General features: G+C 43.7%; 1 protein-coding gene across 1 annotated transcript in view; it reads right to left on the bottom strand.

Moving 5' to 3' along the window:
- Positions 1–26,702, bottom strand: part of ADAMTS17 (ADAM metallopeptidase with thrombospondin type 1 motif 17) — a 153,795-nt gene that overhangs the window by 84,667 nt on the left and 42,426 nt on the right. The window contains exon 8 of the mRNA XM_041469127.1: positions 10,789–10,894. Coding sequence (XP_041325061.1) covers positions 10,789–10,894 — 106 coding nt within the window. The remainder of the gene's footprint in view (positions 1–10,788; positions 10,895–26,702) is intronic.

Here is a 26,702-nt window from a genome sequence, read left to right as displayed (position 1 = left end):
TCCAAGCGATTAAATCCACTTCTTGGACATAAAAAATTCTTTCTTTCTTTCTCACTTGCTTCAATCTGGTTTCAGAACACAGAGAACTGTTGCAGAAGGAGCACAATGACTATGAATGAACCAGTGGTGGGCAGAGAAGGACTGCTCATTGCACAGAGGCTGCTGTGCTCCATCTGTAGCTCCTTGTTTCTGGAAAGCACCCTGGGGCACAGCAGAAGGAACAAGCTGAAGGGTAACAAGCTGTTTGCTTTCAGCACCGCCTGAAGTGGGTGAGAACGAGTCCTCCCGAAAATGTGACATGCATTTCCTCAGAAGATGAAAAGGGAATATAAATTGTAGGGTGGAAAAAAGACCAAACCCCGGATAGCTGGGTGGGATTTCCCACCCACGAGGGAAGAGAGACAAAAGCCCAGTGAGCACTGACAGCCCTGTCACTCAGAGTGTCAGAAACCCCAGGGGAAGCTCTGTGTGCAATCACTTTTCCAAAACTCTTGTGAAACCACTGAAAGCCTCCAGTCAACTGCATTAAATGACCGAGTGCCAAACCTGAATGCAGAGCTGCAACACAAGACACCCTTCAAAGAAAAGCAAGGAGAGGGGAGAGATGGTGGGGAATATTTGCCAAATACGTGCAACACGAGTAACCCAGATGTCTCACACTCTGTCCCATCAGGAAGCCACCCCCAGGCGAGGGTTGGGGAAGTGGGACAGCCTGGGGAATGCACTGTAGGAGTCAGGAATGCTGGCTGCCTGCCCCACACTGGGAGATGAATTCTCCATCCCTGGAGGTGGGAAGGAGGAGATGGTCAACATCAAAAGACAAGAAGGTGTGAAGTAAATGCAATATATAAATTCTACCAGCATCAAGTGTTTTGCAGTCCCCAGACAAGGCAGTGGGTATGTGTTTTATGGCTCTCTAAGCAGCCAAAGTCCTTCTCACAGAAATATTTTTCATCCTCTTTCTTGGTTCACATTGTCAGTCACTGTGGGCTTGCAGACTCAGTGCAAGACGAAATCCATCCTTATGTGACCCTCTTGTACTGATCCACTAACACAACAGGTGACTGCAGTGGAGAGCAACAAACCTCTGGGCTTGCTTTTGCTTCCAAAAATGAGAAAAACCCACCAGAACGGACTAGGAAAAAAGCTGCACAGGAAACACATGATTCAATTCTAAAATTTTGTTTCCAATAGTGGCACTCCCATACACCAGCTCCCTAAACTCCTGGGATTTTTCATAATGGTTTAGCTGGTAAAATAATTTATAATACCAGAACCACCTGGCCTTGGCTGTTTGTAAATGATTGTAGAAGTTCAGCAAGTTATCTCAGTTTCACTCATTTTATCAGCAGGGAGAGACTCGATATCAAACAGGAATGTTGCAAATTATGGCTTGGTGTCAAAGCAATTTGGCAATGATATGTTCAGACCAATACTGAAGTGAAATTCTTTGGGTAGTGGGTGTGCCTGGTTGCCTACAAACCTCAGTGCTAATCAAGTCAACTTTGCTTCCATATTGTCTAAGGAAGCGACATGAGGAAAGTAAAAAGCGACCTGAAAAGACACTCTTGCTTTGAGTAACTTTGGCTTGAACATGGTAATGTGAAGACAAATTACAGAGAAAGAAAAAAGTCTGTTATTTTCATGAGAAGATGCCGTTTTAGAGGGTCTCTAGCTGATAAGAGGGGCAGGGTGTGTGTCATTTAACTGGTGACAGCTTTCTGGAGATGTGTATGAGCTTTTCTCATGTTGTTCTGTTCATTGTGCTCAGAGGAACTCCTGCAATCACACATTTGGCAAACCTGGTGAAGTTACTTCAACACACACCACAAACAGCTCAGAAGGAGCTGCAGGTATGGAAGGTAGTACTTAACGTATAAAAAGAAAATATGAATATATTTTCCTAAGCAAACAAATTAGCTTTTTCTTTGACTGGAGAAAGCCTTCAGGATCATTTCTGAATTAGTACTGGAAATGTGTCAATAGCAGTGAAATAATGGAGAAAGAGGTAAAATAAATACACAGTGGAGGTGATACTTTAAATGAGGAGATGGGAAGTGATGCTTGTGCACACAGGCAGGAAAGCTGATGGCAAAGTCATTATAATGCTCCTGTGGGAAAATCCAGATTGCAGCATTTCTTTAAAGCTACTAAATGCAGACAATCTGCACTTTTATCAAAATTTGACCACTTCTGACCATGGTGACTCATGATGGATAGTAGGGAAGAGTTCTGTGTTCTTGGACTAAATCTACCCCACGTTACACAGCAAGCAGCTTTACTTGAGATAAAGGAGGAACCAGACAGGAAAGAATTCACCCACTGAAAAGTGCTGCTGGTTGTGTTTTCAGGAGGAAGAAAGGAAGCTGTGTTTTTCCTTTGAAGGGAAGTCACTTTCCCTAAGTACAGAAACTACCTGAACCAAGCAGCACAAACTGTTTCTAGGGAGCATTTCTTTATCCTGCAGCCTAGTTTTACCGTGTGCAATTAAAATGAATATTTAAAAGCTAGATTAGAAAGTTGTCACTTCATTAGCTGTCTCTGGAGGGATGCTGGCAAACAGCAGGGTGGGAGGAAAGGAGCCCAGCAGGGAGCAGGAAGAGCCAGGCAGGATTTGGACTTTCACTGGCAGGTGAGAAACAGCTACCAGGGAGTGGACATGAGAAACTTCTGAGAGGTCAAACTGTCCCAAATATGGACAAGATGTGGTGTGTAAGATGAGTGTGTAAGATGACTTTTCACTGTACCTTCTTTCTGTGCTCCAGAGCCAATGGGCTCTGGAGCACAGAAAGAAGGTACAGTGAAAAATATTCATTTCTGAGCTAATTAGAGCCCAGCAGGAAGGAAACTTTTCAAGCAACTGAGAGCAAATCATTATGATCAGATTCCTTTTGCTTTGCTTTGTTTTACCTAAGCAAAAACAAATGCAGAAAACTGTGGGCTATTCTCCCCTTCTTTATGTAAACTGGGGTTCAAATAAAGATGTAGACAACAAACTCCCTGCTGGGTTGGATCCAGCAATGGAAACAAGCCTGGCATCTGATGTAGGCAGGATTTTGCAAATGGAAAGGGATCACTGAGAACAAAGCAGGCCTGTTTACTTCATTTCTCCAGTAATTTTTTTTGCTGAATTTTATTTCCCAACACAACTGTTGGCCAAGAGGCAGCCAACCCTGTTCCACCCCAGCACAGCCTTCCACTGATGTAACAGCTACAGGGAACCACATTTTTAGAGGCAACAACATTTCCACTGGCATTGCTGCTGCTGACTTACTACCAAAGGCTTTTCCAAGTGACAGTCTGGGATTTATCACCTTCCCCAGCTCGGGAAGTCATTTTCACCTGGAACCTGTTGAACTCAGCAGGCCAGGCAGACAGCACTGGTTACAGGCTATTGGAACTCAACTGCTAGTGGAAAAGTAAATATTTCATCTAGATCACTGCCCTTGTATAAAAACAAATTATTATTTGGTAAATGGCACTTACAAACCTAATATTTCCTGTGCTGGTGTGCAGTGGGAGGCTGCACAATGGGGACTTGTACTGTCCCCATGTTTTGGGTCACTGGGTGCACCAGGCTGCTGCCAGCAAAGCCAGTGGAGTATGAAACCAGAACCCTCATGGCAGGAAGCAGATGCAAGGTTTGCCAAATCATTACGGCCCAGCTACTTAACACAGCCTGGCTTACTCAGCAGAGTAAGCCTTCAAAAAGAAAGACAGAGCTGGCAAAGCTACAAAGCTATTGATTAAACAAAAATTGTGTTTCTAAATGGCTGTCGTTCGCCTATTTGGTGCAGTTTTATTATGTTAAGTAAAGCTGTACAAGATGCTCAAAAACAAAGAAATTAGAGGGACTGCAAGGGAATGTTGCTTCCCTAGGGATTACACAGAGATCCTTCACAAAGCAGCAATAAACCCCTGCCCAGAACTAATGTTTGCCACAAGAGTGCAGAAAGCAACGGGACGTGGAGATTCCCACGCCCAGTTCCAATGTTATTACATTCCAGTACTGTAAATAAACTATCAAATTTGGATGGTACAAAGGTGAAACAGATAATCATGACAGAGGGAAGGTACCCTGCCACGGTGCCAGGATTAGTAGGTCCAGTAAATGCACCTAGAAATATCTTGCAGCTTTACATAAATCTGAAAAACACACCCAAACTGAGGCCTATCCAGAGCACATTACTACCAAACCTCTCCATTTCTCCTCCCCAATATTCTTTTTCTCTGTGTGATTTTTGTACGTTATTTTCTTTTTTTAAAAATTTTTCTCTGCGTGATCCCACTACCATAGCAAAAACAACCTGCCCAGACAAGGTCAAAACCACAGGGAGCTTCTATTTCTGGGACTCAAATTAACTTACTCAGGTGTCCTGGACTGCCTTACAGTGGTCCAACACACTTTCTGTGCAGTGCTGCTCCACCACTCCTCCCCAGGTCAAACCATCCATGCTGACAGAAGTCTCCACTGATTTTGAAAAAAAATATGTGTAAACCTGTCTTTGATCTCTGCTTTCTTTTGATTGAATTAGGATATGCTTTTCAGAAAGCTATTATTAAGCTACTAAGGTACATCATAATGATTTGTTTTATCTAAAACAGACCCCCTCAGTGTGTTACCAGAAGTGGAAGAAGCATCTCCTGAAATTTTAGGATATACCTATTCTTTCTCTGAACCAGAACCTGTTATTAAATAACTGCTTTGCTTAGATCATAGCACTGTGATGTACAAGCACATATGATGAAATAGGCAGTGTTCCATTATGTCCTTTGGAACTTTACAGAGAAGGACAACTTAACTGTGAAAATGTGCTTGCAATTATCTGTGGAAGAAGAATGAAACCTGGGAGGAGGGGAGCACGAAAAGGGAGCCTGGGAACACGGAGCCTGAATTCCTCAACAGATTTACAACACAAATGGCAGAAAATAAAATTAGCAACTCCAGGGTGGGTACAGGCCGCTGCCAGCATTTCTGGCCAGCCCCAGGGTATGTCTGCACAGCAGCCAGTCCCTCCCAGTACTCCTGAGACTGCAACATACTGGAGCAGCTATGAACTCCTGGGAGATTTCAAGAGGGGATTCTGGCACCAGGAGAAAAGAGCTGGGCAGGCACTGCCTGAATGCAACTCTCCAGCTACTCAGGAAGTTCTGGTGCAGCAAAGTCAGTAATACCTGAGCTTGCAAGAATAACGCTTGCATGGGATTGCCTCTGGCTCCAGTGCTCCTTGGGATCCAACTGACCTTGATTTTCCACCACTCCAAATGCAGAGATGGGAGTTCTGACACACAGCATGCTCAGAAAGGCCACACAGGGTTTATGAAGGCACAGCTCCCCAATACAAGGCAGGACCTACACCCAAACTTCCAGCAGTGCCACTGGAGAAGCTTATCCAGGCACTGGACAGATCCTGGCAGCCACAGGCTACATCCCTGAGCCATCCATAACTGGTGTTACCCTACAGACACACAGGATGGGCACCTCTTTGCAAGAGCTCTCTTACAGTAAAATAATAATTCACAGGAGTGAATAAGATGCCTGTGGGCATGTGTTTAAGTAAAGTCTTTAACTACATGCTGAAATCCTACCCTGTGAATAGAAGTCTGACCTCATTTGCAGTACAGAGGGAGCAGAGTTATAACTGAAGTTGTCTGGATAACCCCGAAACTGAGACTTTGGTGCTCCTGCATGTTTGATTCTACAACTTATGTAACGTTGGTTTTCATGGCTTTTGGGAGGTATGAAGTAACCTGGGGACACATCAGTGTATTTCTACAACACCAACAAAGAAAAATGTTCCACAGAAATTCAGGTCAGGCAGAACCTGTCTGATAAATGTGGGACTAACTCAGAGAAACACAGAAAAGGAAAAGAAGTCCAGGTGAAAGATTTTTTTTTTTTTTTAAAAGAGGGTTAATGTTTAAAGTCAGCCAGGACAGAAACTACACTCAGCTGCCTCCACTGGTAGAGGCAGTTCAAGGGTTAGACTGTACTGAGCTGCTCTGAAAAAGACAGAGGGCTGTTGGCATTTTTTCTTTCAAAACAGCTTCTCAGCTTCCACATCCTGCACCTAAATGTTATAACCCCAGGATAAAAGGAGAGAATTTTTAGCAGAGGTCCCTCCATTTCTCCATGGCTTCCAGAAGCACTGCCTTTGCCCCAGCACCATGATTTGGCTGTCTGGCTCCAATGCTGCTGGCACTGTTCTGACTGGAATGGCAGGATAGGCTGATCCAGAAAAAGAAACAGGTTTCCATCAGCACAGTGTGCACTCTGCAGCATTACCTGTCTGCACAGATCTGTCACATTTACTGGGCTGGTCCTCAGCTTCCACATGAAACTTTTCATTTTTAAAATGCATTATGACCAATTTTATAAATTGTGGGGCAGGGGAGAAGTGGGACAATTTCCTGCTTGGTTCTCAGGCATCCAGACTAGCTGCACCACAGTGACTGGGTTTGCTGGTGTAAACTGTTACAGGGCATCACTCTGCACCTCTGGGATCTGCTCAGGCCACTCCTCAGCCCGCAGTGTTTTCACATTCTGGCACATCTGCATGAATCTCTCTGCTGGGTGCAGAACTACACAGATCAGGGAGGCCAATGTTATTCACAAGTCCTTCAGCACAAATCCCAGGCCACAGAACATCCAGGGAACATCCAGAGTGCTTCTCCCTCACCTGCAACACCATGATGCTTGAGACACACCACAAGGGCAGCAAAGAATTATGCACCCTGAAGTAATTTTAACCAAGATACAGCTATCAATACCTAACATCTAAAGCAAATAAGCACACTGGAGAGAAACCTGCCGGTTCCAAACCCTTCTCTTTGTCTGATTCCAAGCCCTGAGCTGTTTGGTTTGTGCATTATGGGCTTTTACCTTTGGACTCGTTTTTGTCCTCATCTGTTTCAGCTTCAAGTTTGAGGCCATGTGGTTTCAGGCTGTTGGCAAGAGGCAGCTCCTTGCTTATTGTCAGTTGATTTTAATCCCCTTTCCTAAGGGCATCTGCCCCAGCGTGGCTCCCAGCCACACCACCTCGGGCTATTCTCTCCCCATCCAGGCAGTGCCAGGTTCCTCTGGCTCATGAATGGGAATCTTCCCTCCTCACCCAAGCCTGCCCCCATCCCACAACAGGAAAGCTGAGGCTGTTGAAAGAAACAGCAATGGCAACAAAGCTGGCATTGTTGTCCTGAAAAACCCCTGGCTGCAGCCCACCCCGCTCCGCTCGGGATAACGGATACACAGATGAATCCCAGCTTTTGTTTCCAAAAACTTATTTGACTTTTTCTTTGGAGAAGGACTTAAAAATCGCAACAAAGTCACTGCTGTAGGCAAAGAGTGAAGTAGGAGGGGGAGAAGTGGCACTATTTTTCTCCAAGTCGGTTGTTCAGGGTGGTCTTTGGGGTGTGAATCTCAGATCAGCCTCACACTGGAGGTGGAGGAGGAGGGAGGCACCAGTCGGGATCCTGGTGACAAAAGCAGGGCACCTTTAGGCTTTTACTGATGGACTTGCCCTGCAATGCTGAGGAAAGATGTGAGTAAGAAATGCTCAGTGTTCATATTATGTCTATAATATGAAGACCTCAGACTGGTACATTTTAAGATTTCATTGACCACTCTGATCTATGGGTCTTCTCTTCTGTCTAGGTCAGGACCCCACCCAGCAAACCCTGGATGAAATCCAACAAACCCTGGTTACACTCAAGTGTGCTGTTTCAGAAGACATCCACTGCTGACCCAGCTGACTGAAGGAACAAGGCTTGCTGAGGGTCCTGACTTGTGTGGGAAGAAGTTTATGGTTTGCAGCCTCAATACACATTCACTGGGCTCCCTGCCTGTTACCTTTTTGTAACAGCAAGACTCTTCTCCTGGATCCTTTGAGAAAAAATTGTATCTAAGTACAGATGGAATATCCATTTGTGTCCATGGATCAAAACTATCAGTACAGACTTGGAGATTTAAATACAAAAGTCATGTCCCTCACCCCATCATCAAGCAACAACTCCACAGGTTAAACCTGAAGATGAACTCCCATCCTTCAACTTTCATAGGACCTATTTCATCCTAATGAACCTATTTAATGGTGTCTCCATGTTTTCACAGTGCAGCTGTCCGGAATAGTGTTTTTTGCAGTCAGTCCAAATGACATTAGTGGCAGATTAGGAATCTGACACATCAATTAGTAATCCATTCACTTTTTCCAAAGTCCACATCAGAAACTATCTGTGAATGCCAAATTGGGCTTGTGATCTCCACAGACATTTGTTAGTCTTAAGGAAAGAATAATAAATCTCAGCTTTTCTACACTCATAAGGAAATCAGACTTCAATAAAGCTCAAAATTATGGCTTTCCAAAATTTATATTTTTGCCAATATGGATATAAGTTTTGATTGGATTTTATTTTAAATTAAGAAACTTGCACCTAGTTTTCCTTGGTTTTCGTTTTTAAAGCTCAGGTCAACTTCTTTGTGTTCATGTCTGCAATGGGTTTCCTTACAATTCACTCAAAAACTCTAAAGTCTGTAAAGAATTCTTCTATTTGCACAAAATGTGCCGAAACAGGACTGCTCAGAGCATCTCACTGCAGGTCAACACCAGAAGAAGGCCTGACACCTGTAAGGTGAAAATGGTCAATGAAAAAGGTCAATGAAAAGACTGCTGTTAGCCTCCAGAAGACACCAGACAACTGGTGAGAGGTTGAAATGAGCAGCCAGGCCACTGGTGGGTGACAAAACAGAGGGATGATTTTGATGCTCAGGTTGGGGGGTGGCAGACATGGCATTTCCCCCACTCTGTTTTGAGTGTGGCAGTGCTGGGGGTTGATTAGGCTGCTGGTGGCAAGGCAGAGGGGGCAGAAGGGCTTGCCCTAGTGTGTGACAGACAGCTCCTTGTGGAGTGAGACAACCTGGAACATGTCCCCAAACCCTCGTGGCAGCAGAATCCTCCCAACAGCTTCTACAACCTTCAGCTGGAGCCCACCTGGCTCCTGTGCCCTCCCAGAGCCACATCACCCCCATGCCTTGGGTCCTAAACTGGCCCTTACAGCCCCCACACCCTCCAGTACTCCTGAAATAGTTTTCCAAGATGAAGGCAAAGAAAGAAAACCAGCAGAGGAAAGACATTATGGTCTTACCACCAAAACTTCCCTCAGAAAAGAAAATGGAGTTGGCAATTTTCTGCACAGATGGAGAGCTGTATCTGAAAGCATTACATCCCCTATTTATGATGGGGATTTTTTTGCAAGGCATTATTAGAAGGAAGCTTGTCAGCTCTGCTGAGAAACTTGGCAAACACCAGGGCAGACCAGTCTCACTCTTTCACACAGCTGGATTTTCTGCAGCTCAAGTATTTTTCCCTCTTGCTCTTGGCCCATCCAAAGATGAGTGCTGAATTTCCCTCAGCATTACCCACAGGTTAATTTGTTATTAAGTTTAGGCTCAGTTTAACATCTTGGCGTGCAATCTAAATAAAACCAAAACCAAATGTCCTTCATTTCTGCTGAAACCACCCTCGGTTTGGCTCAGCTGCCTTTGGTGTCACTGGAGGGTGAACAGGAGATTCATTTTTGGTAGGTAACCTAAATATCCTCCATGCAACTTTGAAATACATTGCCATAAAGTAATTATTTGTCATGGAATGAGATTGGCCAGAACCTGAACACGCTCCATTGGCTCTGACTTAGCTGTGAAATACTTCTTACTGCAGGAAAGGAAGATACACCAGACACATGAGCTGCAGGAAGGGTGCAGAAAAACCTCAGGCACAACTTCTTACTGCAGGAACAAAGCTGGGATTTCCCACCCTACATCCAGGGAGGCTGAAGGAAAGAGTGCTTGAAAACCCCTCAGGCACAGTCCTGCCCCCTGTTTAACTTTGTTCCTGGACTAATTCTGAACCTTCCACAGCCTAACTGTGACATTGCAACCAGAGTGATGGCAATGGAAAGGGGAAAAAGCTCATCAGTGTTATGAGTAAGTGCAGTGACACTGGGCCTGGAGAGCAGGGAATGTGGAGCTGACCTTTGGTTAACTCATTATCTGCACTAAGAGCATGCAGCTGACTCTTCCAGTCAGTTCTGTTTTCTTCTACCCATGGGATATTTACAAGCAGCTTTAAAGAGTCTCCAAAGTCACCTGCAGAAAGTACCCAGTAATCTCATTCTGCAAATTGCTGTCTGACTAGGACTTGCCATGTTCTTTCCTGCTTTTTCCAGTGTGTTCAAAGTGTCTTACTTAGGTGTGATTGAGCTGATAAATCAAGTTATAGGAATTCTTTCTGTTGATCAAATAATTCTGCTTAAGGGCATTTCCAAAATACTGATGTTTACCATTTCAGTCACAGCAGATTACTTCACATGCAGAGATGAAACCATTACCAAACTATTTAACTATTAAAGTCCTTGACACAGACACCTGAACTTCAGAAAAAACTTAGCAAGTTCAAAGATTCTGAGGCTCATGTTGATTCTGTGGACCTACTCTACACAGTAAAGAAAATCAGAATTTGTCTCTATTACTACCAATCATTTAAGAGATTGAAGCCTCTTTGTGCTACTCAGAATCTGAACAGAGAGCTGAAAACAGGGCAAGAACAACTAGAAAGACTTCTGTGTGCTAAAATGGGTATTTACATAAGCCTCCTGAAAATTAGGTTATGTATCAATGTGCTACATTTATGAAATCATAACAAACACACCACTCTAGTAATTGCACTTGTCTGGTTTTAAATAAAAGTACCCTGCAGTGGCATAAGTGAAGAAGGAAACAGAAGAACAAGTTCTTACTTGTGCCCAAGTTCATGTGCAATTGTGAATGCCAGATTGAGACCGTTGTCTTCAGCAAGAACACATTTTCTCTTGGCACTGCAGACACCTCCTAGGTAAGCAATTCCTGCAACAGAAACACAGAGAGTGTTCCCATCAGAACCAGTGAAACAGCTCATTCATTCAAAACATACAGCAGTAACAACCAAAGTGATCAAAAATGCAACCAGAATGAAAAACATTAGAGCAGTTTCCATACAAGATCATCTGAGTGGTTTCTTTCTCACCCTAGTGAAGAATCACTGCAGAGTTTTGTCAGACAGGAAATAAGTAAAACACACTCACCTCCACTGCTTTTGTTGGAAAATATATTTAACTGTCTCAAAAATAATTTCACTGACCCAAAAATTCATCTAGACTTGTCTACTAATACCCTCTACTACAGCATTAGAAGATGCAGTGAAGGAGCCTGAACAAGCACTTAAATGTAGTTCTCCTGACTTTCAGAATGAAGTCAGGGAGCAGGAATAAAACAATAAAGCAGAGACTGTGAAAAGATCTTACATTTTTCCTTATTTTCACGCTTAAAAGAAAGCTAGAGTGTCAGAGCCAGCAGAGCTGGCAAAGTGCTGCTGGTGAGTCACAAAGCCAATGTAGGTGGCACAAGTCTCCTATTACTGAGTGGAATTTAGGATTTGATCCATGCACAGTATTCTCCTGTTTGTGTGGGCACCACGAACGGTTTGAGGCTGAGGCCAAAAAGGAATTCAAAAGTTATGGCATGGAACCTCTGCTATGGAAAAACAATGGTCCTCATCTGCCCTTCCTGCAGCCAGAGTGGCCCCTGCTGAAAGTGCCACTGCACTTGGGAATGCTGGGCTGGCACCACAGGGTGTCCCAGTGGATATTTCTGCTTTTATCTGTATTTAACAGCACTCAAGGAATCTATTTCCTCACTGCAGTACTGGCTCCATGGAGGGGTGCCTGGATGGAGCTGCCTTTAAGGAGCAGACCATGACCATGCAATGGAGCTATGTTCTCCCTGTTTTCTTTTTTTTCTTCCCCTCTCAGAGTTGACAAAGCTGTGTTTATCAGCGTGCAAAAGTAAAACTTTAGACCTGGAAGAAGTCCAGCTCTGTTTTTAAGAGATTTGAGAACAATAAGGATGTGGATATTAGTTGCCAGGAGTGTTCTGGATGGAATGAAGGGACGGGCAACAGCCTTTTACTTCAGCACTTGCAAAGAGTAAAGGCAGAAATCAGGCACTTACTTTAGAAATGCTGACTGCGAAAGGGCAGATCCACACCACAAGCAAAAAAAAAAAGAAAAAATTAAAAAAAAAATCAAGATTTAACCTTTTAAATCAGTGGCCTAAAAGGCTGGATTTCAGCACTTTTTTTGGACTGACTTGCTTGTTACATGCAGAATAGTCCAAAGGATGTCAAGGAATTGCTCAGGAAGGAACAGACTTCTTTGGGAAAGATTTTTGAGATTGCAAGCTCAGTCCACACACACCTGGTGGCCCAATGAATTTGCCCCTTTTTGGTTAAAGGGAAGCCAAAAACGAACATTTGATTATTCTGCCTTTATCTTCCATTAACCTGTGCCAATATCTCTCTCAGTTGTGTCTGACACACGAGGTTTTAACTGAGGAGCAACAATTGCATTTCAGGCACAGGGGTCAATCAGGCAAGTCAGTTTTGCTTGAAAATATTCACGCCAAGTTCCTTCTGAGAGATTTTATAAAATGAGGCTGAGTCTATGTTTGCCATCATGGAGATGGAAGAGGGCAACATTCCCATTTTTGGGAGGTGTGGTGCAGCAGAACAGTCTAGAATTCTGCCAATATATTAAAATATGTTAAATACCAATTAAAATGTCAAATGCATTATCCCAAATAGTAATTCTTCTGAAGTCTTTGTTTAGTGGCTCTAATCCCCACTGAACCTGGCAATGCAGATCCACATTATTATTTTGGCTTTTGCTCTGTGCTAAAACCCTCATTATTCAAAGGTGGAAAAGTAATGATTAAAGACTTGTACATCCATCAGTGGTCAAAGAAGTAGTGACTGTGGCTCAGTTACAGACTCTTAGTCATCTATTTTTATTAGCTATTTTCAGTGCTTAATGTGAATCCTGTGTGGCCATTTTATAATATCTGCAATGATCAATTAAAAAAATGTAGCCATTTAAAATTAGTTTATTATTACAGAAACGGACTGGGCAGAGAAACTCATAATCCTGGAAGAGCAGAAACCTTTGGAGTACATGGAATGAACTCAGTAAGAAGTCCAGCTCATGAACTGCTGAGTGCTTATTAATAAGAGTCATTCTGGAGCAGTAAGCCAGTTATAACAAATTGGTATCACATTTTAAGCCTGAAAAAGCTTGCCTTAAAAACGTTTTTGAAATCTATTTTTTCAATCAAACTATTTCCTAAGACTATAATTCTCCTTTGGACCAATACATTTTAGCATTAATTCCTCTCATCAGAATATCAACAGCAAATAAATTATTGATCTGCAAACATATTCCAGATCTTTAGTAAATCTAGCTGAACCATTAACATAAATGCAACTTTTTTGCAAGTCAGTACAATGACCCATATAACTGATATGCAGAGAAAAACACATTTTAACCAACAACAATAGTAGCACAATGCCTTGGTAGCTGCATTAACATGATTTATGTCTTCACTGGGATGAATGGAAACTGTTGTTTGCCTCTTAAATTTCCAGATTTTTATCTGAGCCTTTCAAGTCTGCACAACTGGAATAAAAACTTCACAAATTCTGACATGTTTGTGAAAATCCTGGCGTGCCATGGTTCTACCAGGCTGGGAATAATATAAGAGGAAATGCTTTTATTTGGTAATTTTGCTTCTGGCCCTGTCTGTGAGACAGGTGTGTGTGTGTGAAAACAAAAAAAATAAGGAAGGAAGCTGAAATGGGATTTCTGTGTTTTATTTTTTAAGAAAACCCCACACTTCTCATGTGCCTCTGCAAATACACAGATAGTGACTTTCTTTGGGGGAAAAATGTCCTTATCTTTCAGATATGCTGTCAGCAGTAACCACAAATCTATTTTTAATATACAAAAAAGGTCAAGCAGGAGCATCAGTGGAAGAGGGAAAGGAAAGCCAATTACTATTTTTACTATTACCAAGCACGAGGGTTTTTTCCTTTCTCTCCTGAGAAATTACATAATTACAGCCCATAACTTCTGTGCTTGGGCTTGGACATGCAGAGCTATCTGCACTTCCACAGCAAAGCCTGGGACACAGGCAACTGTGTAAACTCACATTTATCCAAAAACTTGTCATACATAAACAGTTTGCAGCTGTTGGCCTTCCTGCCAGCTATGAGCCCTCCACCAGCAGTATCTCCAAGGGGAATGATCCCATCTCTCCCCCCAGCCCAGCAAGGCATGAGGACATTGCACACTTGCCACAGGGATGGCCAAAGCCGGGAGAAGACAAGTCCTGGTGTGTGGGTTCCCATTTTGTCCTACTCCAAACACCTGGGGCTCCCTCCTCATGGCTCTGGAGTATTCACTCAGCAAGTGGTTTGTCCAGGTACTCCAGCTTTCAACTCTCTAATGTCTTGTTTTCATTGCACTCCTAATACTTTAATCTCTTCTTTTGCCAACCACCTCTGGACACAAAACTTTTACTTGATTAAAACTTGGCTGGCTCTCCTCCTGCTCAATGTATTTGCTGTTGGGAAGGGAGCCAAACTCCCAGTCCTGAAGTCTGCTTGGCACAGACAGAGACTCCCTGCACATCCACATGCTCAGAGCAAAGCTCCCATTCCCCATCATTACTAGTTTGGTGTTGAGCTGATGTTTTTCTCATCCTCCCATGATTTTCAATTTGTGCAGCTCACACATTGCCATCAATTACATTCCTGTAGCCTCTCTTAACATCCTACACGAGTAAAATCAGGAAACCCTGAAGTGATTCATGCTCTGCCTTTCCATTCAATGGCAATGATATGTTTGACAGAGATGCCCTGCCTGTATTTACACATCAAGTCAGTCACCAAGGGAATCTTCCAGTGCTTGTGATACTTAAAATGAAAAATACTTCTCCCTTTCTATAAAGCCTACATAGAAAAGGTTCCAAAATTTAAGAAACATTAAAGAAGAAACCCACTAAATTGCCTCCAAGATAGGTACTAACACTGTTCTACAGCTGAATAAACAGAAGTCTCAAGAGCCAGCAGTATCCAGGTGAAAAAGAACTGTATCCATGGAAGGGCCCACTCCAGCACATACAACACAGACAGGCTGAGGCTGTCACCACTGAGCCTGCAGGCCAAGTCTGGTTTATAGGGATCATCCAGAAAAGTGAACAGGGTGAGCTGTTCCTTCATTTTATGAGAATGTTCTGGTTCAAAGCTGGACATGCAATCTTAGTGGCACTGATTAATTTGGCTTAATGCTGGATAGTCCTCCAATATGCCAATTTCTGTTAATCTTGCAGTAACAACATGGTTTCCATTAGAGTTTAATATTCATGTATGGAAACTGTTTCCCTTAGCAATAATTTTCATTGTTATGGCATTTAACAAAAACCACACTGAAAACAACACACTCACCATGAACCACAACTACAGAAATTACAGTGCAACCAACCAGTGCACGAGACACAGCTACAGTCAGGTAGGAAAACAAGCTCATAATCACAGCAGTGCAAGTCACAGTATTTTGAACTCAAGTCTTTATAGAGGAAGAGCTTCTGTTGTCATGGACCAGCTGATGGAAGCCACCAGGACTCCTGAGAATCCTGAGCACCAGATCCTGACTTTCTGTACCTGGGCAACTTTTTGCAAATGTGCCCATCAGCACAGAATCCTCTTCTCCCTGTGGAGAATACAGCCTGTCCTGAATTTCACCATGACCCCTGTAAAAACTGCTCACCACGACCTGCAGGGATGCAGCACAACTTTCCCAGAACTCAGACAGCTGCCCTGTAGTGCCCAATAAAATAACTTCTTCCTCTGAAAACACTGTCATTTCCAGTGTACACAACCGCTGTCAGAATCCCAAAAGCCCAGCAAGAAAAATAAACAGCTGAAACACAAAGTGTAGGTACTTTCTGAATCTCCTGATTCTCATTACACTCACCCTGAAGGACTAACAGATCAAATCTCTCCCTGATATTCACAGTGCCAGCTGATGTTTCTGGAGCTCACAAGGATAAACTACTCAGAACACAAGGTTCTCAGAGAACAAATGAGTGAAATGCTCAATACCTTTGGCAGGAGATAGTTTTCTGATTATTAGGAATAACTAGAGATATTTGGCATTGAATATTGATACGACACCCAAGGATCTAATGAGTGGCCATGGATAACATTTCACAAGACCAGGGCTCTAGCTGAACAAGCCAGATTCAACCACGTGCCTTAATCTTTGTGCAAGGACTGTGATCCAGGCAGAAACACCCAAATTTTAGCTATGGCACCACTGCAGCTCAACAGAACTTCTCAGTCAATTCTTTCATCCCACGCTGGAGCCCAGGCAGGAGTGCACTGCCCATTTCCAAACAAATTACCTGACACCTAAACCAGCTGCCCTCCTCAGTGCCTTCCTGATAAAAATACCTTTGTGAGGCCAGACCTCTTCATGTCTGTAAACCTGCAGAGGCAGCAAGATCTAATCATCAGAGCTTAAAGGAGTGCTTTTGCTGTCTTCCTTTTCTCTGTTTAATTACCCTGCAGGACAGCAATTAACGGAACACGTGGAATCCCCTCCCCAGCACGGCCAACCCTCAGCTTCACCTCCCAGTCTTTCTGCAGGGCTTTTCTGTCTTTTGGGAACCCTCCTGAGGTTTTACAAGTTTAATGGATGAATAATTTATCTGCTCCTTTACCAACCTGCCCACACACAGACATTCCCCAAGATGGCAAGAGCTTTATTCCAGTGTTATTTGCATTGGATTTACACTCTGCTAATTCACTGATTTAGGCAGAGGGGGCTGCCCAGACAGTAGAAGAGCTCTAGAGACTGAGACCTCACCTAGTTTCAGGGATATCTGTCCTCACCCACACCAGCAAAAGCTGTTTCAGACACCAGTGAGATAAGAAAGCTGAGAGATGCTCTATCACTTTTTTTGGCCAAGAAGATCCCGAGAAGATCCCTGTTTTTTGTCCTACAAAAAACATTATTCATTATAAGATTATAAGAGCAGACAACCTTTGGAAACCCTCAGAGATTTGGCATGGGCATCTCTGAAACCACATTTCTTTCCAGTGCCGCTCACCAGGACTTGTGATCACAAACACAAATATTCACCACACTGACCATACCTGAGCAGAGGTGTGGTGTCCACTGGATTTCAGAGAAAGCTGGAAACAAGCACCCTGCTCAGCCCCATGGAGCAGATATCCATCAGTGACACAGGCACCACTGATCTTGCCTTGCAGCAAGGGAATGCACTAAAAGCCCACCTGAAGTTCTTTCCAGCCCTACATCTCTAAGCTTTTATGATAAAACATCAGGATCTAAGACCTCAGCAAAGCAGGAGATAAAAGAAATTCCTTGTCTCTCTGACATCTGCTCTTTGTTCAGCGTGACATCCTCCATGTCATTAATGGCTCCTCCCTTTCAGCAAACCATCACTCCTCTGGATGACAGCACATTAATAAATCCTCCCATCCAAGGAGACATGAGGAGTGCCTTAATTAAGTGGGGCAGAGGAAGCAGGGTATCATCTCCATGTTTACTCTACTTTGATATGCTAACAGCCACACTCCAGAGAGCTTCTCCCCAACACTCCCCAGAGCCTGGGCTGCTGCTGAATGCAGATCTCAAACACAGCTCCTTCCTGCAATCCTGTTTCTCTAGTTAAATATGGAGTTTGGGACATTTAGTCGAAACCAGACCACCATTCCTGAATGCTGATTCCCAAATCCAGGCAGCTAATTCACCATCTGCTTGCAGACATCACTGCCTGGTGCTGAAAGTCTCCGTGCTCACACACACACAGGGATTACATGGGCTGGATTACTCAAAGCAAGATACATCAGGACAGCTGTTGAGAGGAAAAGCAGGGGAAGAGCTGGCCAGGTGGATTTGAGAGAGGGATTCCAGTTGGGGATTGGACAGAGTGAGTTAACACACCATGGTGGGAAAAATACAGAAGCCTGGCATAATTCAAATTTAGTGAACAAGGCAGGAAGAGAAATGGGAAGAGATAAGGGAATGAGAAGAGACAGGGACAGAAAAGTAGCAAATGGAGATAATATGGGTTTTCCAGAAGGCTTCAGGAAACATGACTTTGATCTCATAGGCAGCAGGGAGTCACTTCTGAGGGAGGCAGGGGTCAAGGAGGGCAGCAGATAAGATCAGAAAGGAAGATGAGCTCCCTGAGAATGTCTGTGTGTACTTACTGCTGGAGAAAAATGAATCTCCAGCCCTGGGTCAGAAATCTCTGGCACCACAGGTTCACTTGAGGAATTACTGAACAAGTCTGAGGGCATGGATTATTCAGGCAGGGAGGTGTGGGCAAAACCTGGCACTGAGCATAAAGGAGGGACAGCTGTTGGAACTGGTACAGGAACAAGAGATGGAAATCAGAGAGATACAAGATAGTGAGAGAAAATGAGAGAGGCACAGGGGACAATGTTGTTCAGGGATATCTCACACCAGAAAATAATCAGATCTGGCAGAAGGCAGCAGAGATCTGATGCTTTTGAAAGGCTACAGGAACAGAGACTGAGAACTCAAAGAAAACATCACCAACAACTGTGAAACCAAGCTGCAAATCAGGATTTGGATCCTGGCCCTCGAAAGTCACCTCTGCCTGGGGCTCAGAGGCATTTGGATTTGAGTATCTTGTGCTGGACTCGTGGTGTTCAACCTGCCAGTCCTTCCTACAAGCTGCTGTAGAGTTAAGCAGATTGTAGGAATGTTCCCACATGCATGGAAACATCAGCATGACAGTATGAAAAAGGCAGGCAGCCCATCAAGGCAGCAGCAGGGCTCAGCACTGGATTCAGGGCTTGTGGAGCTGTGGGAGTAACTGTCCTTCACTGCAGTGGCTGCAGCACAGAGACACAGGATAAAAATGACTCCACATCTCTCACCTGCTGGATAGCTTGAGAAAAGGAGAGAGCTCCACCTGTTCCTGCTCTAAACAGCTTTTATGAATCTCACCCTTCCCTTTCCCAGATGTTATCAAACATCAGTATTTCAGTATTTTCATTTTGACCTGTGCTGTCTGGTGGAAGAGGCCTGAACTCAAGAATTGCATCAGTTGTCCCCTAAGCTGCATCTTTCAGGAAATAAATAAACCACCAAAAAAAGGAGAAAAATATTATTCTGCCATTCCCACCACTCTGCTACATGCCTGTGTGTCTGCCAACACCTGTCCTCAGGATGGATTCCCATCTGCAGGTTTCCATCTCCCAAGGAATGGAAAAGCAGCCCTGGCACTACCTGCCATGGCTGCAGCTCTGCAAACTGTAAGGTTCCAAAATCAGCCTTGGAGCTATTTTCATCTTCCTTTTTTCAGATAAATTGTGTCAATTCCACTTTTGGACTTGTCAGTTTGTCCTTGTAACTCATTTGAGCCACCTGCTTCAACAGAGAGCCTGAATTCAGAGAGAAGGAAGAAAAATATCAAATCAGAGCTTTTAATGAGACTGCTAAACAGTCTCATTAAAAGGAATGGAATTCAGCAGCAGGGATTCTGGAGCCTTTAAATTCCTCACTATCTCCCTTCCAGAATGAAGAGACAAGGTCAGATTTGGCAGTAATTCAGAAAAAATATTTAGAGTCTCTGTACCAAACAGCATCTGCTTTAAGAGCAAACAGTCAGGGTCCAGAATGCAGTTCCAGGTTTTCCCTTCCTGTAGTTACAAACACTAAGAAACTCATGAAGCTTTGCAAATTAAATTAAAATATTCTTTTAACAGTTCCAAGGTCTTTCCTGAGCCATGCCTATCTCAGCCTGCTGTGGTGTTGGTCAGGGGTGGGCTCATGAGCAAGGATCAGTCCTGCAAAGGTTAAACAACATTAATAAACAGTATTTCAGTGTCTGGAGAGTGTCAGCCCAGTCTACTGAACGTTTTGGAGATGGCTGAACACCTGTGCTGCTGATGAATGGCATTTTTCCACAGCTCCCCATTAAATTGATTCCATGTTCTTACAGAATGACTCAGCAATCGTTACTCTCAAATTAATCTATACTTTGGAAAAAAAAAAATGTGTTAATATTTAAAGTATATTTTATTTTTAGGTGCTGTATGCATGTCAAAGCTGTTCTCCTGGCAACATCAGAGCAGCTCAGGTGAGCTGCAGGGAAGGCAGGCCAGCAAATGGGATGATGCAGTGATCAAGCCCCAAACAAATGCTTTCCCAAATTGCTCCTGTGATATTTCTCATCTGCAGCTCCCACATCCTGACTTCCAGGGCTGCTGAAGCTCCTGGCTTCACACTGGTGAGCTGCCAGCCAGCACTGATAAACTTATTTAGAAATTCTTGATTCAGCCCTTCTGTTTTAATTCTTTGCTGAGTGCTCATTTAACCTCACAGCCTGATGTGACAAGGCTGACAAACCTGAGGGCTGTGCCTGATAAGGGCAATGGGGTTGAGTTACTCTGTTAGGTCAGAATCTGGGGGGAACCCTGGCTGATACCAATGCTGCCAGGGGTGGGGAGTGAAAATGATCCTTCCATGGCAGCAGGCAGTGCCATGGCTCTGCTCCTCTCCTCACACACCACCAACAGGCATCACATTTGTTCTGCCACAGCATGATAGCAAGGAGGAAAGGGAGGCGAGAATAGATAAAAAATCCCTAAACTTATTGCAAAATTAATGGCTTGATTTCCTAGAGTTTACCACTTCCACTTGGGGCTGCTGATGCAATCTTTCCCTCACTGGCAGCATCAGAGGGGCACGGTTCCTTCCTCTGCCTAGTTTCCTAATTTTCAGAAAACTTCTGAAAGCCTAATATTTCTGAGCTCCATATCCTCAAGTTTGATTCCAATTTGCTAATTGGTTATAAAAATATTAGGGAACAACCATCACTGGGGGAGACACACATGAGCACAAAGCACACACAGGGCACAGACAAACTCACCAAACCAGGTTAAAATATCTGGGTTACTGCTAACCCAAAGGGCTCTCCTCTGGTTCCCAACCAGAGCTGTCCATCCTGGCACTCTCTCCCCAGGAAGGGCATGAATGCAGACATAAACATATCACAGCATCAGCCTGATTGAAGAGAAGTAATGGCTAATTTCAGAGGTAACATGGCTGGAGATATTTTTAGTATGTCCTGAATCTAGTTTTTTAAGTACCCCTTTCTCTAGATTCCTCAAAGATTAAATGTCACCTTTAAAGTCACCAGCTAAGAGAAATTCTCACTCTGAAAAAGACCAGCCTGAGCTTTTCTCACACTTCATAAAAAGAAATCTCTCATGTTCAAACTTGAGCTCCAGTGAAAGAAAACACAAATTTGGATGAATACCACTGAGCTCCTTGCAATGACTGACAGCAGCCAGAGAGTCCCTGGTGCCTCACAGACACAAGTCAAGGCACAGTCCCAGTCCTGGGGCCTTTATGGACTGAATTCAGAAGTGACAGCCCTGAAGTTGACAGTGACAGCACTAAAGAAAATTGTCACAGGATCCTGCAGGAGCCAGAGGACATTTTAATGCACGTTGTGTTCATGTCACTGCTCCAGGGCTTTGTGCTGAAGCTCTTCCAACAGGGAGAGAAGTGCTTCTTCTAGTCCCACATGTTTCTAAATAAAACACCCCCAGGAAACGCAGGAGCTCCTCAATACCTGCCTGGGTGACACCTCCAGTTCTGAGCCAAAGCCCTGTGTCCCTGACTGAGAATTCTGTCCTGAGTGTGCAGCACAGTCTGCAGGGTGTCCTCAGCTGTCCAACCCCAATTCCTGGGGGGAATCTGCAGCAGGAACAGCAGCACTCCCCAGCTACGCAGGTTGGGTATTTTTGAACCAGCCTGCCTGGGAGCCCAGTGGCAGTGGCCTCCTGGCAGCTGCCATATAATGAGAAGCATTTCCCAAAAAGCCACCTGATTAGTGATAACATAATCAGCTTCATGGCATCCCCACAGAACAAGCTGGATGTGAACAACATCCTCTCTAACAGGACCAGCTATCAAAATCAGCACAGGCTTGATCAGTCTCACTGGAACCAACAAATTATAACCGCCAGCTTTGGAGAAGTGCATTAAATCATTTCCTGGCTTCTTTTACTCAGTTTCCACCCCCAGCAGGTTGACTTTTGTCTTTCTTCTTAAGTGTAAAGCCAGGAAGCTTTATTTACCTCCGTGTTCAGATCATGCTGTGGCTCACAGACACCGGTGCATGGGTCCTGCACCTCTGCAAACCCATCAGTGCATTGAACAAAATCCTGGCTACAGCAGGCAAGAGCTGGGGTTCTTCATCATGGAAAGGGCCAGATGCTCTCAGAATCCAGACCTTTGCTCTGAGCCAGGAGCATCACACCCTTCCCAGTTCCTCAGATGCAAAGAGACATCCCAGGGAATGCCAACATGGGAGGGCTGTGCCAGGAACCTCTGCCCCTCACTTGGCCCCCCAGAGGGAGAAGGGAAATGGGAAGATCCAAGTGAGACAGATAACCCATAGAAAGAAGTCTGGGGAAATCAGAGATCATCACAAAAGAAGGAATCAGATACCAGGAGGAAGAACATGAAACTGAAACAATTATTGAATTCTGGTGAGGTAACAGACATTGCTGAAAGGAAAGCACAAAGATTGGAACTTCAGCAGTTCTTGAGCAACACTTTTGTGTTGCAGGATCCCAGGATGCCCACAGGAAAGCACCTCTATTCAGATGCTGCTGAATGTGGTACAGGTCAGGCAGGAATCACAGGGAAAACCATCTGGCAGGGCAGAGCAGCTCCAGTGAACAATGATGCCCCTCTGAAGTGAACAGACACTTGGAAGAGTCATCAAAGGGATTAGAAGGAGCACCAGTACTTCCCCAGGAGCCAGGACACAGGTCAAGAGAGCTATAGCAGGAATTTCATCCACTCTTGGACCCAGACAAGACCAAGCTGGAGACAACATTTGCTCTCTGACTGACAGAGCCAGAAAAGCAAACAAACTGGAGCACAGAAAAGAAACATGAGCATACAGGTTTCTTAAACAGAAATACAAAATATACATTTTAAATAGAAATCTAACTTCAGTCTCCTATTTTCCTGTCATTTGAAGAACAACAAAATCTGATTAGACTGATGGACTCATTTTCAATAAATAAAAACATCCACACAGAGTTTCCTAACTCACTGGCCAGTTTTCTTATAAATAACTGCAGTGTTTACACTGTTTGTCTGCTACAGCACAAATAATGCTGTACATGCTGGAGCTTGATGGATGATATTACTAAAACCAACAAGCAGACCCTCAGCAGAACATTCATGTGTACCCAGCAGCCCAGCTATGGCCAGGCAGAGCCTTAGTGCAAACAGCCCCACAAAAATGTATGACACAACCACACAAAACCAACAAATGCCTTCAAGCTGCTGACTGCTCATCACCACCAACCAAAGCAGGAATACAAGGCTAATTCCAAGCTAAGCAAACACAGAAATCTTTCACATTCTACAAATCATGCTGCAAGAATACAGGAGGAGAAAGATATTTGATGGATTGAGTCTATGGGTTTTACTATTATTATTCTGATAAGTTCAATGTATTTCTATCAGGTGATCCAAAAGGTAAAAAGACTTGTCAAAACTAATCCAGGCAAAACCCTTGCAGATTATAGGATTCTGAACCTGAAATTAGTAAACCTACATAGCAGAACCTTTGTGTCCAAATGAAATTCCAAGGAAATCCACTTCTGTTTAAGAGACAGCCAATACACAAACACACACACACACACACATATATATATATACACACATCAGTGATAATTTGACTAAAATTTCACTATCTATAGTCACCTTCCTATCTAAACTGGCAAGGACTTGATAAAGAAACCCCAGTATTTTCTACAAGGAATATCTGGTCAAATCTGTATGTGTAAAATTCAAAGTATTCTGCCATGCATTTAGAGACAGTAATTTATTTCCAGAATGCGCCTGTGCATTCTTGGGTCAGCTCAAAATTTCATCACCTTCCCCACAGCACCTGCCATTAATATTTCCAGCCATGGAATGAGCTTGTAGTGGATCACAGCTGGCTATAGCACACTCCCTACTGAATTTTCAGCACACTGGTAAACACAGGGAACATTTTCAGTGCTGCAAAGTACTCTTAGATACCCAATTCCTATTTGCATTATGTGGAGCACAATCCCAGCTGAAAAGCTTGGAGCTTGTGCTGAGGCAGTGGGAGAATTGTTAAATAAAACCCAACAACATTCCAAGGATTTAAAGTGACTTTCAGTCTTCTCAGTGCACATGGTGTAGCAAAATCCTGCCAGGACCAGACATCCTGCAAAATGGGTTAGGTATAATACCAGGTCATGTTACCAGATGATTAACCAAAGCTGGGAAAAAACCAATTCAAATGAAAAAAAGAAATCAGCACAGATCAAACTCCCTTCTTGGGGAAGGGGAAGGAAGGTTTTATGCACACTTCCCCCTGTGGTTTTCTTGGTTATCACCAGTAAAATCTCATCTCTATGTTATTTAAAACTCACTCAAAATTGCATTTTGCCTTGGCAGCTACAAAACAAAAGAAATGTAAAAGTACAGTAGGCAACTGTCCTTCATTTCCTTCCTTTACTCTTACATATCCTGTGTGTAACTGGAATGCTTCTATTTGATTATCCAGTGGAGCAAATGCTACAATGAATGCAATCATGCCTTATTACCCTGCATGTCTGCAGCCTATTGCACAGCTATGTACAGATGTTTTTACACAAGCTTGGTTTTCTAGCTACAGGGTCTATAAAACAATAGGAACTATCTGAAATGTTTTCAAGCCAGCAAAGGATAAAGGCACTGTAAAGCAGTCAACTGGATAAAAGCCATCTATGTCTGACAGGAGAAGAAAAACCTCTGAGGTTTCTCGGTTATAAACGCGTCAGCTTTCTGGAAGTGCTGCAGTCTGCAGCAAACTGACCAGGAATGTGTAAACACAGGGGAAATAAGGACCCAGGCAGTGGAAAGAAGGAACACAAACCTCTGGCCTGTTGAAGGACTTAACCACTGTTTCACTGACCTGAAGAACTGGCTGGTGCCCAAGGAAGTGGAGCTGCCTCTGGTAGCCTTGCACCCTGGGGATCACAGCTCTGATCTCTTTGGTACAGAGCTTTGGATTTTACTGAGCAAAGGCCCTATTTACAAATTCATTTCCTTCTCTTCTCAATACATTCATTTTTTTACCAATAAAATACAGTGCAAAAAACCCTGAATGTCTTGTTTCATGGTCTGTCAGGGAGGCACCAGGAATTAACGGGTACGGCGCCGGGCTGGAAATGGGGATGTGCAAAATCATTCTATGTTCTTGGATGAGAACCAGGGAGAAATGGTTTTTATGAGTCTCATTTTCCCCTGTCCACCTGGCCTGAAGCGTGTCATAGCAGAAAATTCTGCTTTCTGCTGCAGAGAGCCTAGGGTTGGCATTCCCAGCCCAGAGGGGTTATTTATAGAGCACTGACAGCAGGTCTGACACCGTGGAAAAGAAACACTATTTATCTTTCCACAACCTTTTCTAACAAAAGGGGAAGTAAGAAGCAGGGTGAGCTATGAAAGCAGAATTGATGATTTTATTTGTTTTATGATCATTCTTGTGAGAATCCTCCAGAGAAACGAACCCTCAGCAAGGGGAAGTGATGGAGCTGCAGAGTGAAGCAGTGCAGCAAGCATGGCAAATCTCCATTTACATGGATGAGGCAAGAGACAAGAGCAGAAATACTACAAATCCCAAAAGACACAAATGGTCTGTCCACAGACCAAATATAATGAGCTTGTTCTGCTCGTGTCTGCCTCAAAGGCTTCTCAGCCTCACACACACAGTAGCCAGGAGCAGTTCCAGAGCTTTTCCTGACAGTTGTTTGGCAGAGTGGGTTTAGCTGGACATTATTTAGGCTCCTGCTTCCCTGTTTGCAAACACAATGACCCCTTTCTGAGATAAACAGCAGAGATTTCTTTAAATCATCATTAAATGCTGCTTAGCCATAAACGAGGCCTTGGTTCACAAGCAGTGTCCCACAAATCATCTCTAATTTAGAAAACAATTGAGGCACAAAGATGTCTAGGAAATAAAACTGTAATTCAGAAGTTCTAGCATAACATATTCAGGAGAACCAAAACCCTAAGACCTGCCTGTCACACAAACTAAAATATTAATATATTACACTTCTGATTGTTTTTTTCCTCCATGTCAGTATGAAAATGTACTGAATTACTTCTGAAGGACACTATCCTGTAAATTCACTGGGAATTGTTAGTTCAAACAGTCCTAACAAGTCTTTTCCCCCAGAGTGATTGCATGTCAAAGCCCCAGACATAGCAAAAGGGTGAGGGGTAAAGAGATGGGGAAAGGAACATCACATGCAGGTATCTGCCCTTTAAGCTATGAGACCAAAATTCCCAGGTGCTTTGTGTACATGTCTATATAATTTCACACAGACAGAAATGGCCCTGGAGTGGAATGCAGGACGTGTTTGCACCTGCACCAGTCAAGCTGCACAATGATTTAGCACATAAAGTGATTTATGAGATGGAGTTGAAATCAAAGAATAAAGTCAGAGTATCAGAAAAAATATCCACAAAGTCATGGCAAATATTTTCCCTCGTGACTTACTCCTTTCAATAAAGGCAGCAGACAGAAGCTTAGTTACCCACCAGTGGGAAACCAGGCTAGGATTTGGGCTGGAGTCCTGGATTCCTGAGGGGAAAGGACCATAGTTCTGGTAGCCACTGATTTTTTTTAAGAAATTCAGGCTAGATGGGACTGGAGTAACCTGGTCTAATGG

Source organism: Pyrgilauda ruficollis, unplaced genomic scaffold, assembly GCF_017590135.1.
Source record: "Pyrgilauda ruficollis isolate IOZ18807 unplaced genomic scaffold, ASM1759013v1 scaffold23, whole genome shotgun sequence".
In the NCBI taxonomy this organism is placed as follows: domain Eukaryota; kingdom Metazoa; phylum Chordata; class Aves; order Passeriformes; family Passeridae; genus Pyrgilauda; species Pyrgilauda ruficollis.
This window is presented reverse-complemented; position numbering and strand designations above follow the sequence as displayed.